Below are 20859 nucleotides of genomic sequence, written 5' to 3'. Positions count from 1 at the left end.
TTTTGTGTCCTTCCTTTATGCCACAATGATTTATGGGATATAAAATATTTATTGAAGTCAAAACTACTATAAAGATAGAAATAATGTTTTTTTAAGTCTTCATAGCATCATTTTATTTAAAAAAGATCATTTTTCTGTGAAAATAAGTAAAAATATTACCAGCTGTATCTTCAAATACTCTATGGAATTTAGTATTACCTTGGCTTTTGTCTCTGCTTTCTCCAATATCAGTGCTTGTAGTTGCAATAGTATCTGCTAAGGCCATCAGAGACATCTGTTCCATCCGGCTAAGTCCTGGTAAACTAGAATGAAGTAAGTGGCCAGAAAGAACTTGAGCATGCTCAGGACCAAAATAAGTTGGACTATACTGTGAAAGGTCAATAACTCTGGGCTTTGTAGTTTCTTCATCTGTCTCTAACACATGAATATCAGGCATTATAGCTGAAGTCTGAAAAAGTTCATCATAACTTTCTTTTGACAACTGGCTTGATTTATTTAAAAAACTCTCATTATTAGATTTCTCCAAAGATGAATAACAGCTATCATCATCAGCTGCAAGTAAGGCATATAACGGAAGTGGAGGGACAGAATCTATTTCAGTGTAATCTATATTTTCAGCTTTGTTGAATGCCTGGGGATCTCTGGTAGTGCTTCCACTAGCACTAATGGTGAGAGACCTTAGGCGGCGTTCATGATTGGATTCAGTTTCATTCAGAGCCACAACTTCCCCAGCAATGCACTTGACAAGATGTGACAAGATGGCCTTTGCTCTTCGAACTTTGCCAAGATCCATGAGTTCCAAAAGTTGCAAGGGATGGTACTGAGGTAAAGTTGGGGACAGTACATGAGCTGCTTCAAAAAGACCTGAATCTTCCATATCCACTGAAGGATCAAATACAGTTTTCTTTCCACAAATTTTCTGTGCAAGACTGGTCATAGATCGAGTCAGCGTTTTCTTTGGAGGATGTAACCCAGAACTTGATGAGTTACTCTGTTTTATTAAACTTAGTATAGACGGAGTGCTCCCATTGCATGAATCTGTTATAACAGGTTCTTGTTTAGAAGATGGCTGCCACTGGGAATATACATGCATTTCACAATCCATTCCTACCACAAGAATGCCATCCCGAACCCATGATAGAGAAACAGGAAATGGTGGGGAGCCATCTACAGAAGAAACCAAGTCCACACTTCGTAACAGTACAAATTTAGAAAGAGGCACAATTTTAGTACTCTCCCAGAGAGGAAATGCCAGGTTTTCCTTACCAGGTTGTTCTTGTACTTTGCCAGACAGTGGTCCGTACATAAAAAGTTTTGATCCAATTCCTACAGTTAGGATATGAGAACCATCTTCTCTAGACATCCAATCTAAATGAACTAAATGCTTTGTGTTTGATGTGATACTTTCTTTACTGAATAAACATGCCTCTTGCTTATTGTAGGCCACTAAATTGCTATCAATACTAATGCCAGAATCCAACACTGTGCTTAACTCATCTAAATGAATTGTCTGTTCAAGGACCCAACATGAACCTCCTGTAGACTCACATTCAAAAATACTTACATGCATCAAAAAGTCCTGAGAAGATCTATTAGATGCAGGCTGCTTATATGCTACAGCCAAACGATTTGTATGTGCACAGCTAACTTCTATAGGCCTACCAGGTACACTTATACTACTATTGCTCTGAAGTCCATCTTCAATAAGTAATGGCCATTCTTCCCAAATATATACAAGATCTATTTTTCCATTCTTTGATGTGGCAGATTCTCCATCTGTTACTCTGCATCTCCAAAATCTTACTTTCTCATCTGAGCATGAAGTTGCCAATAAATAAGGAGCACTGCATACAGGATATATGGAAGAAGAACTCAGATGTCCTACAATAAAAATAATCCATTAAAATATCAAATTTAGTTATACTTATGTTCTCATCAATTAAAGGTTTTAGTCCTTTTGCATGAACTACTGTTAGGAACATGGTAGTCTATATTTAGTTTAAGGCTCACTAAGATCAGTAGGAGGCATTTAGTGACATCACAACAATATATTAAAAATGAATCACCAAAGCCTAGAGCAGAAAGGGAACATTAGGAAAGTTTACTTCAATTCCTGCATTTATAGGTAAAGACCCAACCTAATCAAACACATTAAGTATGCTGTGTTTGAATCAAACAACTAGACTATGGAGGAATTAGAAATCTGAATTCTTATCTTGATTCTAAATCTAGCATTCATTTTACAGCTCTCTGCTAATTTTATACATTATCTTAAAGATATTAACATTTTTAAAGTATTTTTTCAACACTCCTTGTCTCCTCCTTGTTCATATTTTTCAATACAAATGTGAATGTCCCTTGTTTACCTAAATATTAAAGGGTCACTTCGTAGGGCCCTTCAATATAACTAGTGCTGAATAGATTCCTAGGTGGAACTTAATATTTTCTCAGGCTATACTATTAGTTTACTAAATCAGGTTTTGGCAAACTTAAAGGGCCAGACAGTAAAAACTATTTTACACTTTAGGGTCTCTTTTGCAACTGCTATTTCCATAAAATTCACAAACCTGCTGATGGCTTAACACTTATTATCTCTACTCCTTCTGGTAAATGCAACTCTTGGCTATACACCATTTCGGAAAACAAAGACAACTTGCTGGTACTCTGAAGATTTGCTCTGCAAGCCTGATACTTCTGTGAAAAAGGAGACAGGATCTTCTCTGGAGAAGAAGAATAATGTTCTTCTGGTTGCCAAACTGCTTCAGATATTTTCGTGTCCACTTTTTCATCTACAAAACATAAGAAAAAAAACCAAGAAGTTGGCAGGGAACTCTACAAATACTATAACTACTACATTTTATAATCCAAAACTCCCTTAAAAAAGATAAAACAGAACGCATATTAATGTTCTGCACAGCAAGAAAACGAGAAACTCATTTTGCTTTTCTGTATTAACTAAATAATTGTCATTACTACGGAAGAATGACTTTAAGAAATATGTCCTAAACTATCCAATCATGTGTAATTTTTAATATTTATGCCTAAAGCTACAATCAAAATAAATGAATAAATAAATAAAGGACTCACCCAATGAGACAGGAATTGACTTTAAGTGTAAATTCCACATATGTAGCAGTGAACGGCTGTCTTGTGTGTACTCTATCACAACTAGGTAGAACTTTTCAGAAAATCTATTAGGTGAACTGCCTGTTGGTATCAGTGATATTTTTCATTATTAACACAGATAAATGAGACAACATACCAAATAAACCAAGTTAAAATAACTATTTTTAAAAGAAAGAAAATTGAAAATTTTTATCTAGGATTCCAAATACAAAATGGCATTGTAGAATATATTCAACTTCTTTACCACATAAATTTGTTAATCCAAAATTTTAACAACTATATATATGCATGTTATTCTTAAATTTCATTTTTTAATTGAAAGGCTTAAAAAATTATACATCACAGTCATCATAATGTTCATATAGAGATCTTAATAAGAGGAAAATTTCTAAACAAGAACTATGTAATATATTATATATTTTTAAGTGAAAATTTTCATTTATATAAGCAATATCGCTAAAACTGTTATGCCAAAATGTATATTTTAAGACAATATATCATGATGAAATTTTGTTGCCAAAATTTTTCAAAGTTTCATACTGGAATGTCTTATTCAGATGCATATCTAATGACCAGAATGTAAGTATTCATCAACTAACATATTATTTAAGAAAATTTTTCTTGGACTATACAGATTAAACAACATACAAAGTTGCTCAAAAGAACTAAATGAGTTTTCTAAAAATTATCATAAAATCAATGGTTCATTATTCCTTTTTTTTTTTTTTATAAGAGACTTCAAGTTTTCACTATAAGCTATTCCTGGTTAGGTATGAAATGACATTAAAAAACTACATTATAAATACCCTATAAGTCATAGAACATGTGAAAAACAGAAAGCAAATATTTTTGAGACCCAAAGTTTTTGCCCTTTTAAATTTGTATTGGAAAAAGTTTTCAAAAGAACTTGTTAGGACCTGGGATTTATGGCTCAGCGGCACAATGCTTGCCTAGCACGTGTGAGGAGGCACTGGGTTCGATCCTCGGCACCACATTAAAATAAATAAATAAAATAAATTATTAAAAAAAAACACTTTAGAAAATAAAGATGACCATAAATATTTTAAATCATCTTGTGTTAGGAAACTAAATGAAAAGGTAACTTTGATAATGTGTTCTGAGTTAGGTATTCAAATTTTAAGAATTAAAAGGCAGAAAAGGACAAAGGAATGATCACCAAAAAAAAAAAAAAAAAAAAAAATCAATCCTACTTCTTACAATTTCACTATCAAGAAAGAATGCCCCAATAATGAAAATATCCATAAAATACTTTTCTTCTTGACAAGAAAGAAAAGAAGATAAAAACAACTCCTTGGTATTTTCTGGAAAGCTCTAATAATAAAGATAATTGCTGAGTAAAAGTCATTAAGAATTCCCTGAATGTTTTAAGAAAAACATTTTTAAAATTAGTCTTAAAGATAAAAAATTAAAAATTGAAGAATCTTAGAAAAGAAAATGCTAGAAAGATAAAGACATAACCTTAAGCACAAGGGAATAATTTTTATTTAAAAAAAATTTAAAGAGATTTGAAATTAACATTGCCATTTTAATATAAAAAGATAAAAACCTTTTTATTTAAATAAACAATATTTTATTCTATATTTGCCATCTTTATTCCCCATTTTTAGCATATTTCCATCATGTTCAAAATCATAAAACATGAGTAAAGTGTATTTGCACAGCTCATGAAATCTCAGGGTAAATGATAGAAGACTAAGTAAAAGCAGGGGTAAGAAACTGGATGTTCAATGTAAAAGTGGAGAATTCTAGGGAATACTTCTTAAAAGAGAAGAAAAATGGAAATGGTGTTAGAAATAATATCCAAGAGGTAGAAGAAATAAACAATGTGCAAGAGAAGTCAGGAAAAAAAATATCTGGAACAAGTAGAGAATGTAGTTAATATTATTTCAGACTTGATAACTGACTTGATAAGTGGTAAACTTATAAATCTTTATAAGATTTTAATCTTAAGGAACATCATTTCTGAGTTTGGTTTGGTTCTGTAATTAAGATTAAAGACCAAGAAATTTTAGCTTTATTTTTCCCATTTTCCTTCATGTAAATTAACAGCTAATGTTGAGCAGTGAGTTTAATAAAGAATTTTAAACTTTTAGTATAAAAAGTAAATTAAGATACTTAATCATCAGGCACAGTGGCACCTGCCTATAATTCCAACTACTAGGCAGGCTAAGGAAGGAGGATGGCAAATTTAAACCCAGCCTGAGCAACTTAAAGAGACGATGTCTCAAAATAAAAATACAAAAGGGCTGGGGATATAGCTCAGTGGTAGATCACTGACATGCACATGGCTCCAGGTTCAATTCCCAGTACCAACAAAAAAACAAAAACAAAAACACTTAGCCTTTAAGGACCCCATAGCTTAAATTTTTAAGCTATTTCTTTAAATTATAGGTTTCTAAAAGGCCAGGGATCCATGTCATCCTATGTAGAGTAAGATCTTATCTATGCGAAGAGTATGCAAATATCAATGGTAAATATTTTCTATAATGCTTTTTAAAAACTATATAACTGAGAAATCCCTTTGTTTTTTTTTCCATTTCTGGTTAATAATAAAAAAAAATAAGCCAGGATAAGTGACATGAGCCTGTAGTCCCAGTTATTCAGGATGCTGAGACATTATTGCTTGAACCCAGGAGTTCAAGGGCAGCATGGGCAACATATTAAGAACCTGTCTCAAAATAAATATATAGTTGTCAATGTTTATAATAATATCAGAAATGTACACAGGACAATTTTAACTTGAGATACACAATGTAAAATATATCAATTTATCTTTAGTAACTATTTAACATACTCTATATTAATATGTTATTACATATAAAAATTCTTTACCTGTATCAGCTAAAATGCTGTCTTTTCCGAGACTTTTCCTCTCAAGATTATTTAAAATAAAATCTTCTTGAAAAACATGAAGCAGTTGGGTTTTTTTGCCATGCTAAATATAAACAAATATCAACATAAGTTGGGATACATATCACATACCTGACGCTAAGTAACAGAAAAATAATACTTACAAGTTTGGTAATGGGATCTAACGCAATAATGCATCCTGGCCTTGCTGTTGATTGTTGACTGACGATGTTAAACACTTCACCAACATATTTCTGTTTTTTAAAAAATTGATATCTCCTTTACTAAACAATAAATTCAAAAGTAATTAAAAGCAAATAACATGAATTTTTAGGCATAACAGATAAATAACAATTAAGTTCAAGTGAGACTAAATACAGTTCCTTTCAACAATCAACATTCTAGGATTTTACCTTAAAAGGAATTACTTAGGAACAAATAACAGTGACAGCTCAATTGATACAGACAAAAAATAAAAACACTGCTTGTAATTTTTAGGGGGAAAATATTTTATATCCATGAATGTGAAATACTAAATTAAATGTCCTGGATATGTTCTAAGAAGCAGTGCGTTTTTTTTTTTTTTTTTAATATTTATTCTTAAGTTTTAGGTGGACACAATATTTTTATTTTACATTTATGTGGTGCTGAGGATCGAACCCAGTGTCTTGTACATTCTAGGCGAGCACTCTACCACTGAGCCACAACCCCAGCCCCAGAAGCAGTGCTTTTTAAGTATTAATTTTGTGGAAAAGACATAGCTAAAGAAATAAGCTGACACACTACCTATATATGCTGATTCTTTAAGCCTCTTAAACACCGACTGCTCTAGTCAAGTTCACTCTGCTAATTGTGGTCAATATTCCTAACTTGATCTGTCCATAAAAGCATCTATCTAATCCTGCTGTTCATTTTCTTCTCTGAAACACTTTCTTTATTTGGTTTCTAATATATACCACATTCATACTACTTTTAACAATGGAATGCTCTAGCATTCAATACTTCTATCATTTGCTCCCTCCCTCCACAATTTCATCAACTTCTACAACTTTAAATTTATCTACCAACAACTTCTTAATTTATATCTTTAGGCCTCACCTCCCTCTAAACTCCAGAGACCAGTACTGGGTATCTTGGATGTCAAACAGGCATCTCAAAATTAGCATGCACAAAGTCAGGCTCTTGACTCTCCTTGCCCCTCAAAAAAATGCTCATGAAAAATTCTTCATTTCAACTCATGACAAGAACTGAGTATTTCTTTGTCTTTATTCTTTTTCTTATGATTTTATTGGTGCATTATAATTATACATGATAGCGGGATTCATTATTATATACTCATGCATGGGGACACAATATAATAATATAATTTGGTCAATATTGGTCCCTATAATTTCCCCTTTCCCTCCCATCCTTCCACCCTCTCATCTTCTTCCTCTGCTCTATTGGTCTTCCTTCTATTTTTTTTTTTGAGATCTCTCCCATTCCATCGATTATTTTTTCCATTTTCCTCTCTAGAATCTGTGTGTGGAAAACCCTTTATTTTCTGAGCCTGAATTAGTTAACATGATATATATTTATATATGTATATATTAATATCCATAATGATTACATATTATGGATATTAATATAAATATATAGTTTCATCCATTTTTTTTCCTGCAAATGACATTTTATTCTTTATGACTGAATAAAACTCTTTTTTTTTTTTTCTTTTTCTCTTTATTCTAGTACTGAGGATTGATCCCAGGGGCGTTTAATCACTGAGCCACATGCCCAGCCCATTTTTGTATTTTATTTAGACACCAAGTATCGCTGAGTTGCTTAGGGCCTCACTAAGTTGCTAAGGCTCACTTTGAACTTATGATCTTTCTACCTCAGCCTCCTGAGCTGCTAGGATTACAGGCATGCACCTGGCTCCATTGTATTTTTATCCATTTGTCCAGTGACAGTCACACTGGCTGATTCCATAGTTTGCCTATTATGAATAGTGCTGCTGTGAACATGAGTACACATGTATCACTATAGTATGTTAACTTTAATTCTTCAGGATAAATATAGAGGAGTGGTATAGATGGGTCATATGATAATTCCATTCCTAATCTTTTGAGGAACCTCCATACTGACTTCCACAGTCATTGCACTTATTTAGAATCCCACCAACAGTGTAGAAGTATTTCTTTTTGCCCACATCTTCTCCAGCATTTATTATTGTTTGTATTGTTGATGACTGCCATTCTAACTGGCAAGAGATGAAATCTCACTGAAGTTTTGGTTTGCATTTCTCTAACTGTTAAAGATGTCAACATTTTTTCATGTTTGTTGTTCATTTGTACTTTATCTTTTGAGAAGTATCTATTTAATTCATTTACCCATTTATTGATTGGGGTTTTTTTGGGGGGGTAAATTTTCTGAGTACTTTATACATTATGGATATTAATCTTCCACCAGAAGAGTACATAATAGGGGCTGGGGCTGTAGCTCAGTGGCAGAGAGCTTGCCTAACATGCATGTGGTTCAATCCTCAGCACCACATAAAAATAAATAAATAAAATAAAGGCATTCTGTCCATCTATAAGTACAAAAAAAATTTTGTTTTAAAAGCAAATAGCAAAGATTTTCTTACATTCTGCAGGTTCTCTCTTCACATCAACTGTTTTCTTTTTTTAATATTTATTTTTTAGTTGTAGTTGGACACAATACATTTATTTTTTTAATTTTTATGTGGTGCTGAACATCAAACCCAGGGCCTCACATGTGCTAGGCAAGCATTCTACCGCTGAGCCCCAGCCCCAGCCCCTCAACTGTTTTCTTTACTCTGAAGAAGCTTTTTAATTCTATGCCACACCATTTATTAATTCTTGGTATTATTTCTTGAACTTTAGGAGTCTGATCAAGGAAGTTGGAGCTTGTGTCTATATGTTGGAGTGTTGACTCTACATTTCCTTCTAGGGATTGCATAGTTTCTGGTCTAATTCCTAAGTCTTTCACCCATTTTGAATTACTTTTGTGCAGTATGAATGATAGAGATCTTGTCTCATTTTTCTACGTAGATTACTATTTCTTTTCAGCACCACCAGGGTTTTTTTTTTTTTTTCCTCTAACATGTTTTTGGCACCTTTGTGAAGGATCATCTAGATGACTATAGATCTGTGGGTTTGTCTCTGTTCTGTTCCATTGGTCTATATGTCTGTTATAATGTTTTCATGTCACTACCATGCACTGTTAGTTTCTATAGTTCTATAGTGTAATTTGAAGTTAGGTACTTTGATAACTCAAGAATTGCTTTTCTGGGGCTGGGCTTGCGGCTCAGAAGTAGAGTGGTTGCCTAGCGTGCGTGAGGCACTATGTTCGATGCCCAGCACCACATAAAAACAAATAAAGGTATTGTGTCCATCTACAACTAAAAATACATGCACACACACAAACACACACACATATAAAGAATTGCATTTTTGGCTTAGAATTGCTTTCGCTGTCTGGGTCTTTTATCCTTCCATATTAATTTTAGGACTGTTTCATTTTTTTTTTACTCATTGTGTGAAGGATGTCATTGGTATTTTGATGGGGATCACATTGCATCTGTAGATAGTTTTTGGTAATAAGGCTATTTAATAATATTAAACTCTATTTAGTAATGTTTATTAATTTAATAATATTTATAATGTTAATTATTCATTTAATAATATTAATACCAATAATATTATTTAATAATATTAGTTCCATGAATGTGGGTGGTCTTTTTTTATTGGTTCTTTTTGGTAATACATGACAGAATTCATTTTGATATAATTATATAAGCATGGAATATATTTTATTCTAATTGGGACTCCATTCTTATGGATCTACATGATGGTGGGATTCACTATGGTGTATTCATGTATGTACTTAGAAAAATTATTTTGGATTCATTTCATTGTCTTTCCTTTTCCTATCCTTTTTCCCCTCCATTGATGCCCCTTTGACTAATCTACTGAATATTTATTCTCCCTTTATTATCTTGCTCATATCAGCAAAAAGATTCAACCTCTGGCTTTTTGGGGACTGGCTCATTTCCTTAGCATGATAATCTCCAGAGCCATACATTTACTTGCAAATGTCATAAAGCCATTCTTCTTTATGGCTAATACTCCATTGTGCGTATATACCACATTTTTTAATCCATTCATCTGTTGAAGGGCATCTAGGTTGGTTCCATAGCTTAGCTACTATTAAGTGAGCTGCTATAAACATTGATGTGGCTGTGTCACTGTAGTACAATGATCTTAAATCCTTTGGATATTAACTACCAAGGAGTAAGACAGCTCGGTTGAACAGTGGTTCCATTTCTAATTTTTTGAGGAATCTCCATACTGCTTTCCAGAGTGGCTGCACCAATTTTCAGTCACACCAGCAATGTATAAGTGTACCTTTCTCCCTGAACGTGGGGAGTCGGGGTGGGGGTCGTTCCATCTTTTAGTATCTTCTTTAATTTCTTTCTTTAGTGTTCTATAATTTTCAATGTAGAGGCATTTTACCTCCTTGCTTAGATTTATTCCTAGGATTCCCTCATTCCCCAGCCTGAGGCTATTTTGAATGGAATATTTTTCCTGATTTCTTTTTCAGTGAATTCATACTTGTGTATAGAAAAACTATTGATTTTTGTATGTTGCCTTTGTACCCTGCTAAAGAACTTAAGAATAGAATACTTTACCTAATGCTAAATTCCCACAATCCATGGCAGTCACCCTTTTTACTCACATTCATTCATATCCAGTTCAATTCTGACTACTCAATGTTCAAAACATATTCAGAATTTCAATTCTTATCTCTATCATTACTACTTGCTACCATTCTAAGTCCCTTTACTCTCACCTGAACCAATTTCCCAAATTGGTTTTCTCTGATTTCACTTCTGCTTCACACATCTAATCTATGTAGTTACCAGAATTTCATATCACCCAAATCCTACCACCCTATCATTTTCTTCAATGGTTTCCACATTATTCATAGTAAAAGCCAAAGTTTTCACAATGGACTACAAGGGCTTACCTGGTCTGGCCAGGCTAACTTCCTGAACTTACACCTGACTACTCTTCACCTCACTTTCTCTACTCTAGCCACAATGATCTACTTGCTGTTTCTTTACATAACCAACATACTCTAGTTTCTAAGTCTTTGAGTTGGCGATCCCTCTTCCTGGATCTCTCTTTCTTTAACCACATATCCAGCTCCCTCATCTCCTGCAGGTCTTTTCTCATATGGTATCTTTTCTGTATATATTTTTACCTGACTCCTCTCCACCCCTGCACCACCATCTCTCTTCACTAGAATATAAGGGTATCTGTTTTGTTCATGACTAAATTCCCAGCACTTAAACAATGCATAACAAACAGATAATCCTTAATAAATATATATTTCTACTGTAACACTATGTATTTGTTTTGGAAAACTTTGCCTTTTCCAAAATCAGGTATTAAAAATAATTTATAGAAGAAACGGGATTAAGGCAGACCATTGACTGCAACTTTGTAACTCAAGCATTAACAAGTGCATTAATTTCTAGCTGAGAAGATGGCTTGGAGCTCCTAAACAGGAAGCTCACGTAGAACTGAAGGCTGCCTCAGGGGATGTTCAAAAAACACCAAAACCAAAAAAAGTAGAAATGCTTGCTTAACGGAGACAATATAGTTGACAGGCTGCTATTAGTTAGGCATAGAAAGAAGTGTGGCCTCTCATAAAGCAAAAGCTTTGCAATGCTATCAAAAGAATTCCTCCCTAAACCATAACCATGCTGAGGGCTTTTTATTTTCATATATAACAATTTTTAACTTTTTTTTCTAGACTAGTAAAGTGTTTGCTGAACTGTCAAAAAGAAATATTATGCATTAATTTAGACTAATAAATTTTAACATATATTCCATGCATCCTAATCTTATACCAAAGACAGTTTGGTAATAAATGGTTTTAAGTAATGGTAGCAGGATTTTTATTTTTAAAAAAGCTTTACATAATGGTCACACCCTACATTTTTGCAAAACATACTGTCATAAAATCTGCAACAATTATGAAGTAAAATATGGCAAACATCATATTAAACACTTAAACTATTTAAAAAGACAGTACTCACAGAAATTTCAGGGTTGGAAAGCTCATATAAAAGTTTCTTGGCATCAATTACTGCTTCATATAACCTCAGATATTGTCCATCACTAGCCACAAAGCATGCACTAGGAGAGTTGCAGTATGCACCTACAAAGCATTTACAAACATTTAAAATTTACCCCTTTGGTCATAATGTCAAAAAATCTAAATTAGTGAAATAAAAATAGAATGCTTACCTAGACAATAACTGGGTATAAGAGTAGGAAGCCACGCCACATTGGAAAAGGCAGAAACATGAAGAGAATTAATCCGGGCAAGCTCAGACACTCCTCCAGAAAAAGACAATGGCCCAACCGGATCAACCCTCCAAAGAATAAGCTCACTATAAACTGCATTGGGATCCTGAAATGCCATATCACCAGTGCTTTTATTTTGTTGTGTCAAAGAATATTCTTCAATATTTACAGAATCATGAGGTTGCTTTTGGTTATCAACATCTGGTGTCCTTAATGCATTATGGTGTGACGTTGTCAATAATAATGGTAATACTGAGTGGCAAGCTAAATCATTAAGATGAAAACGATGACCACAATATCTGGATTTGTGAGAAATACTAAGAACTGTAGAAAAAGCAGATTCCTCAGCAAAACTGACCAGCCACTGATTTAGAGAACCATCAGCATGCTTTGAAATCATCATAACATTAGGGGTAAAAATACTTAATTTTAAACTATTAGATGATTTGTTGTGACCAGAAGAGATAAGCATTGATGTGGAACGAGTGAGGCCAGAAGGTTTTTGTTTCCCCTGCTGAATAGCCAAGTCCACATTCTTGGTACAGGCATACATTACTATGCTTTTACAGAGAGAGTTCGCATCACCTGTGGGGAAAGCTACAGGAATTCTGGAAACAAAGGACACCTAGAATTAAGAAAGAAAATATTAGAACATATAAAATTATATACAGAGATACTATAAAACAAGAATATCTCCATAGATATTACAGTAATAGTACCTGTACTTGACGAAACATACCAGGCTGGTATTCATCCAGCCAATCTACATGCCAAACTAGTAAAGAACCATCCATGGGATGAATACTGAAAAGCATGTCTGCATTTTTATTCCATTCAGACAGAAGTACTTCAATCTGATGATCAATGGCAGCTGATGGTAATGGTGTAAAACTTGAGTTTGATACTATTTTATCACCACCCAATTCCTTCTTGTCATGAGTTATTTTCAGATCATCAATACCATCATCCATCTCTATAAGCAAAAAGAGTTCATGAAACAAGTAAAGAATAGCTTTATAAAAGTATTCAAGAGAAACATAGTTTTTATATTAACAAACATAGGCTGCCTCTTACCAACAAATTTGCTCCAGGGATATAAGGTCACTGAATTTGACTAATAAGAAAGCCTACAGAACTGAGTCAAGTAGTGAGCAAAAGGAATAATACTGAACTAGAAAAGTGGAAAATTGGATTCTAAACACAGATATTCTACAATTAGCACTCAGGTTAATTTCACTAAGATACACTACAACTTTAGATCTCAGTTTTACTCATGGTAAAATGAAAGTTAGAACTGGGACCACAATTCTGGGGCTGAATTTTTAAATACACTATTTTATTTGTATTTTCTTCACCATTAGATCTATACAAACTTGAGTATGCCACACTAGTCGTCTAGGTATATACACTTGTAACTGACATGATATCTTAACTATTTTAAAGGAATCACAGGACCCAATTTCCAGAAATCCTTCAACATGTTAGTAACTTAAAATAAATTTGTTATTATCATTTCTTTTGAAAATTTCAGCCCTTAAACACTCCCCTTAATTAAAAGAAAAATATATATGCATATATATGTGTGTGTGATATGTGTGTGTGTGTGTATACATACATACACTTTAGTTGTAGATGGATACAATACCTTTATTTTATTTATTTATCTTTATGTGGTGTTGAGGATCAAACCCAGAGCTTCATACATGCTAGGCATGTGCTCTACCACTGAGCTACAACCCCTGCTCTCCCCTTAATTCTTGGTTAGAAACACAGAGTCTTTCTTAACATGGTCCCTTAAAAAAAAAATTTAACTGTTTATCAGATTTATAAAAGATAAAACATATAGCTGGGTGTGGTGACACATGCCTGTAATCCCAGTTGCTCAGGAGGCTGAGGCAGGAGGATCATGGGTTCAAAGCCATCCTCAGCAGTTTAGTGAGGCACTAAGCAACTCAGTGAGACCCTGTTTCTAAGTAAAACACAAAATAGGGCTGGGGACGTGGATCAGTGGTCCAGTGTCCCTGAGTTCAATTCCCAGTACCCAACCCCCAGAATAAAGATAAGATATACAAATCAATTAGAAAATGACAAATTACTCTAAAGGGCAGGGGGCGTGAAAGGTCAGGCATAAAAGAATTAAAACAAAATATATTCACTCATTCTGTTCAACTTGCATCAAAGAAAATACAAAGTAAAAGGATGCCCTTTTTCCCTTTTCATCTGATAAAAAAACCATAATGAAATGATAATGTCAAAAGGAAGCACAAGAGGATATTTGGATACAGTTAGAGAAACTATAAACTGACAAACATTACTGCTGGGCCATTTGGCAGAACTTATTGATATTTAAAATCTATATACTCCCTGGTAATTCCACATCTAGGAGTTTATATTATAGAAAAATTCACACAACGAAGAAATGATGTGTCACTGTACTACAATTAATACAGTGACAAACTATTTAGAATTAAATAGTTATCAGTAAAGAAATCAAAGTTTTTCTTAGTTACAGAAAAACAAACAATAAGATAGAAAACTGCCTATTAAATAAAACAAGTTGCAAAACATTATTTTTGTTTACATGAATAACCATAGTACTATTTTAAAAACAAAACAACAACAACTAGGCAAGTATGGTGGTACACACCCAAATTCCAGCAACCACAGAGGCTGAGACAAGAGGATCACAAGTTCAATGCCAGCCTTATCAGCTCAGTGAGGCCCTAGGCAACTTAGCAAGCAAGACACTGTCTCAAAATAAAAAATAAAAGGGGTGCTGGGGATGTGGCTCATTGGTAGAGTGCTGACTTCATATGCATGAAGTACTGAGTTCAATCCTCAGCACCACAGAAATAAATAAATAAATAAATTTTAAAGAATTAAAATAAAAAGGGTTGGGGATGTAGCTCAGTGGTAAAGCCCCAGGGTTCAAATCCTAGTAATTTCCCTCCAAAACAAAACAAAATCCCAACTGCTTATATAAGCATAGATAAAAATCAAACTGGATTGGAAGATAGCTCAATGATAGAGCACTTGCCTAACATGTGCAAGACCCTGGGTTTGATAACCAGTAACAGGAGAGGGGAGGAAGAAAAGAATCAATCTGCAAGGATACCCATAAACTTAATAATGCAAAAACAATAACTGTGCTATTTTATTTTTTTCTAATGATCATGTAAATAAAACTTGTTAAAAAACAAACACATTTATAATCAAGCCTACAGCAGAGATGGATGGCTAAATACACACTGAACTTTCATATTCAGTATTGTATTTAGTATTATATATTAGTATTCATTATATATTAGTATTTAGTATTACGTTTTTTTTTTCTTTTCTTGGTAATGGGGATTGCACCCAGGGTTTCATACATGTTAGGAAAGTGCTTTAACACTGAGTTACATCCAAAGCCCTAATATTTAGTATTAAATTTAGCATATAATGGTTATTCTGTAAGGAACTATATGGAACCCTGTAACTATTTCTGGTCAATGGAATGAGAGTGAAATAATATTTGTCATTTCCAAGTCAAGGTTGAAAAACAGTTATACCTTTCTCTTCTCTCTCTACACCAACTGTAGGCTGAATACAGAGGAATTTAAGATCTTAGCACTCCTCAACTTTAACATGCATACAAATCCCCTGGAAATTTTATTAAATTATAGATCCTGGCTTAGTAAGTCTGTATAGAGCCAAGATTATGCATTTCTAAGAACTTCCCAGGTAATGCAAATACTGCTATTCCACAGAAAGTCCTTTAAGTAACAAAGTCCTGGAGGCTGACTAACCCACTAGAGCACAAAACCCTAAATTCTTAAATCACCATATGAAAAAAAAACAATTTTTGGAACAGAAATATCTATACCATACTAATAAATGAGTTAGCGCATATTTGCATTATGCCACTGTGATTTTTGAGTTTATTTCTGATAATAGTTTAACCCTAATCTTAAAAAAGGTTATCTTTAACAAATTAAACTTTTAGTCTTAAAGCTTTACCTTCATCAGATTTTATATCTGCTTGATTAGCTTCTTCTACACTGGCCTCAGAAGATGGATGTTCAAAACTTTTTCTAAGTTGCTGTAAAAAGACTTCCATGGACAAAGTAAACTGCAGCTCTTTATTGTTTAACCAGTGTACCACAAAAGGTCCACTCTTCTCTTCATTTTCACTTAAACTCAGAGATGTAATAGATGGAAGAAGAGGAATGTCTATAAAAAAAATCACAAGATTAAAATTTTTACCAAATGGCATACAAAACATTCATAATTCTTATTTTGATTATTACATATCTTTTGTGTGTCTGAAAAAGTATTTCTCCACTTTTTCTTTTTGGGTACTGGGGATTGAACTGAAGGACACTCGACTGCTTAGCCACATTCCCAGCCCTATTCTGTATTTTATTTAGAGACAGGGTCTCCCTCAGTTGCTTAGTGCCTCGATAAATTGAGGAGGCTATCTTTGAACTCATGATCCTCCTGCCTCTATCTCTGGAGCTGTTGGGATTATAAGTGTATGCACCACTGCCCCTGGACTCTCCACTTTTTTTAAAAAATGCTTTTAATTGTAGATGGACATAATACCTTTATTTTATTTTTATGTGGTGCCTAGGATCGAACCCAGAGCCTCACATGTGCAAGGCAAGCCGCTCTACCACTGAGCCACAACCCCAGCCCCTCTGCTTTTTAATTTAACTTAATTGTATTTTGCTTTGTTTTTTAAAGGATCTTTTTTAGAGCACTTTTAGATTCACAGAAAATGGAGAGAAAGGTACAGAAAGAGTTACATACCCTCAGTTCCCATACATGCCTAGTCTCTGCTATTATCAACATTGTTACATTTGTTAAAATTGATGAACCCACACTGAACATCACTGTCATCCAGAGTACACAGTTAAGGGTTCACTCTTGGTGAACCATTCTATGGATTTGGATAAAGTAATAATAATATTACATTTATCTTAAACCTCTTAAATATCAGTTAACCTATATAAAATCTTATTCAACAGCAATCTTTTTTTTTATACTGCAGATTGAACCCAGGGGCATTTTATTTTTCATTTTGAGACCTTTTTATTTTTCATTTTGAGACAGTCTCACCAAGTTTCTGAGGGACTCGCTTAGTTGCTGATGCTGATATTCTGAGTTACTGGAACTATAGTAGTATACCCTGAACCTGGTTAGCAACATCTTAACAGACTGACACATTAACTTCTGTAATGATCTAACCATCTAAATCTATGATTGATATTATTTATTCGCATCAAGCTGAAGTTAAAAGGTACAAAATTGCGGTTCCCTTCTCATACATAAGGAAAGCATTCAAAACATACCACCCTCAGCTAAAAAAAAAAAAGTTTCTTGATATTACTTTTGATATAATTGCTATTAAGTATATTGATAAGTATATTAAATCCACTTGGTTATGACAAGTTATCCCTAATTAATGCAGGTAAAGAAAAATCCAAGTCTATCATGTTATATCAAATCTGGATCATGCTGGTACCTGCTGAATGGTAAAGGCTGGAATAGATTCAAGGAATATAAACCATTTTCTCCAAAATAAATCTATTTTTTAAAGAAATAATAAATAATTCAAATTAAATATCTGTTCAAATAATGTGTCTACTGTTAAATACCAACAGAAGAATACTACAGGAAACAAATGGTGAAAGAAAAGATAAAAGAACTGACTGTTCAGTTAAAGGCAAATTCTAACATTCAGTTCAAGAGCTTCTGTTTATTACCTATACATTCCTTAATATAATTACTTGATTAATATTTATCTATCACCTACCTGATTATATACTTCATAACAAAAGTATGATACCCATTTTGATTGCCACTGTGTCTCCAGTTCCTATCACCATTTTTAGTTTCTACACTGGTATAAGTACTCAATAAAATCCAGGGCTGGGGATATAGCTCAAGTAGTAGCACGCTCGCCTGGCATGCAAGAGGCACTGGGTTCGATCCTCAGAACCACATAAAAATAAAATAAATATATTATGTCCATCTAAAAGCTAAAAATAAATATTAAAAAAAAATTCCAAGAGGAGCTGCCAATCCTATTGTTTCTGGATGTATACAAAGTAGTTCCAGGAACTGAGAAGACATTCCCAAGAAGCTATGGGTAAGATTTTCTTGTATCTGACTTACAATCAACCTAAATGAGATCAGTAATGACTTTTGTGGACCACAGGCCTAGCTACTAAATACACAGAGGGAAGGAATAAAGCTGGGTTTTAGCCGAAAAATTCTAACTAAAAGGAAACTCAAACCTCTTTTATATCCTGACTTCATTCTAATAATTTGTTTTTCATTTTTATAAGAAATTTTCATCAAAAGGATAAGAGATCTAGCACAGACAGAACATGTTCTGTCAAAACCCTCTCCTGTGGCTATTTCTATTGATGGGCAAGTAACTATAATCTAAAAGCTATACTTTAAGTAAGAAATATACCATCCAGAAAGGTCATTCCACCAGACTGAATTTAGGAAAAGGAATTCTCCATAAAGTTCAATCTAGTTGCTAATAATATTATACTAATTTGATCTACTGTACACTTTCCTTAGCAACCTAATATCTAAGGAAAGGTTTTAGAGTTTCCCTTATTAAAAGCTAGTCAAGATGTCACACTGGAACTTAGGGTTCCTTTCTCAGTAACCTCTCAGCTTTTTCCATAGTCTGAGAATTTAAGCTTTCTTAATTCTCAAAATATTGACCCTTTTTGTTGTTTTTAAAATATTTTGTTTTATTTTCTGTGCTAGGAATTGAATCTGAGGTCTTGTGCTTGATACATAAGCACTCTACCACTGAGCTACACTCCCAGCCCAATACTGCCCTTTATTCAGCAAGGACCTTCAAAGTTATTCCATTGATCTTAGAGATAATTTTGTATTATATCCATTGTCAACATATTTTTGATAAAAGTCATGACCTTTCCCAATCCTATATAATTTTTTAATGAAGAAAATTCAATAGTCTCCCATTTTCTTCATTCATGGATTCCTTTACAGCTCCACTGGTGTTAACCAAATAAAAGCTAAGAATATTAGAAAAACTTTTCAAGTATCTCTATACTTTGACACAGCATAGCACTTGTCACTTTGCTGAACAAAATTCTAATCAAGTAACTAATGAATCATACTTATTGCTATGTTTCCTTGAAGAATGCCATATTGTAATTTCCAACTAAGGCTTAATTGATGCTTAAAATATCCCACAGCATACAAAAATTAGTAGTTCTTTTCTAGGGAGAGAGATGGGAGTTTGGATAGCCGTGAAAAGAAGCTTTTACTTTTCACTTTTGTACAAATGACATTTATCATGCACAAATATAGTCTTTTAATTCTTTTTCAAATAATATTCCAAAGTTCCACTTAAGAGCTTCAATTGTGATCAATGGATTTTATACATGACAACACTATTTACTAAAAAGGGAAAAACACTTAATTTCCAAATTTATAGGTAGACCCAGATATTCTAGATCTTTCAGTCTGCCTATTAATACATACTTAACTATTGAGATAAGTTTTGTAATTCTTCCAATTATAACTTTTACATTGTTTCTTACCCACTTGTGAAATGACTCCAAAGATAAAGCATCAAACAATAGTTTTAACAACTATAATTATAAAATATTACTTTTGTGGTATTAACAACTATAGCTCAAATCTCAACTTTTGAAAAAAAATTAATAATGAATTAAGATTTTATATCATAAACCAAATCATGGCCTTAAAAAGCAAATAATTAGAAACCAGTGGACTAGCTATAATGAAAAACTGGCAAAGTCAGTTACCTCCAATGTTTTATATATTCAAAAACTAAAAGTATAGCTTACTTGTTATAAAATCAATCTCAAAAACATGTTTTGAGCTATGCTTTATTACCTGTAGCTGGGTTGATGCTAGCTGCAATATGAAAGTGGCAAAGTGCATTGGCATGCAGTGGAGTGTTCCTGTGGACATGATGAGGATCTTGCTGATGAGGCAGATAGCCAGTATGTGCTACAAGTGCAAGTGATCTCCTCCGACCTCTACGAAAATGTCTTAGATTTACCTGTGTGAATAAAAGCAAAGTAAAATTAATGCCTATATTGTATGTGTAGTCTGCATCATAACTGTTATTTGAAGTTACATATACCCTATTTCCAATAACTTTATTTGTAAAAAAAAATCTTTCAATATTTTAATAGCATATTTGAATCCTGAAGAATAACATTAAAACTTAAAGGGCATGAGTTCCTCTCTCAAACTCTACACAACACTTTGCAATTTTTATTTGGTTTATTTTCTTAAAATTAATTTCCTGAAAAAAAATCATTTTTTCAATAATGTGTCTATAAACAATGTCTTTATGTACACAACTTTGTCTGCAGCTTACTCCCTGTGACCAGGAAGCTTTGAATATTACCATAATACATTAGAATATTTATTAATTTACAGAATATTTTCATCAACATCATCTCATCTGATCCCA

The 20859-nt window shown here is 33.3% G+C and overlaps 1 protein-coding gene across 22 annotated transcripts in view; it reads right to left on the bottom strand.

The window, feature by feature from the left end:
• Window positions 1-20859, bottom strand: part of LOC107144781 (tumor necrosis factor alpha-induced protein 8) — a 314538-nt gene that overhangs the window by 249343 nt on the left and 44336 nt on the right. For 20 of the 22 annotated variants that reach the window (XR_007343409.1, XR_007343404.1, XR_007343407.1 and 17 more), the window contains 10 exons: window positions 20271-20439; window positions 16374-16586; window positions 13094-13347; window positions 12315-12999; window positions 12104-12225; window positions 6162-6251; window positions 5980-6082; window positions 3088-3207; window positions 2568-2789; window positions 199-1881 (listed from right to left, as the gene is read on the bottom strand). Coding sequence is in view for 16 of the 22 variants with exons in the window: in XM_015488613.2 (XP_015344099.1) it covers window positions 199-1881; window positions 2568-2789; window positions 3088-3207; window positions 5980-6082; window positions 6162-6251; window positions 12104-12225; window positions 12315-12999; window positions 13094-13347; window positions 16374-16586; window positions 20271-20439 (3661 nt within the window). In the remaining 6 variants the exon portion in view is untranslated. Of the gene's footprint in view, window positions 1-198; window positions 1882-2567; window positions 2790-3087; window positions 3208-5979; window positions 6083-6161; window positions 6252-12103; window positions 12226-12314; window positions 13000-13093; window positions 13348-16373; window positions 16587-20270; window positions 20440-20859 lie in introns of those variants that run through there. The other 2 variants (XM_048791996.1, XM_048791998.1) reach the window with 2 other exon arrangements.

Source organism: Marmota marmota, unplaced genomic scaffold (genome assembly GCF_001458135.2).
Source record: "Marmota marmota marmota unplaced genomic scaffold, marMar, whole genome shotgun sequence".
NCBI classification, from domain to species: domain Eukaryota; kingdom Metazoa; phylum Chordata; class Mammalia; order Rodentia; family Sciuridae; genus Marmota; species Marmota marmota.
The sequence above is the reverse complement of the archived record's forward strand: the minus strand, read 5'-3'. Positions and strand labels throughout refer to the sequence as shown.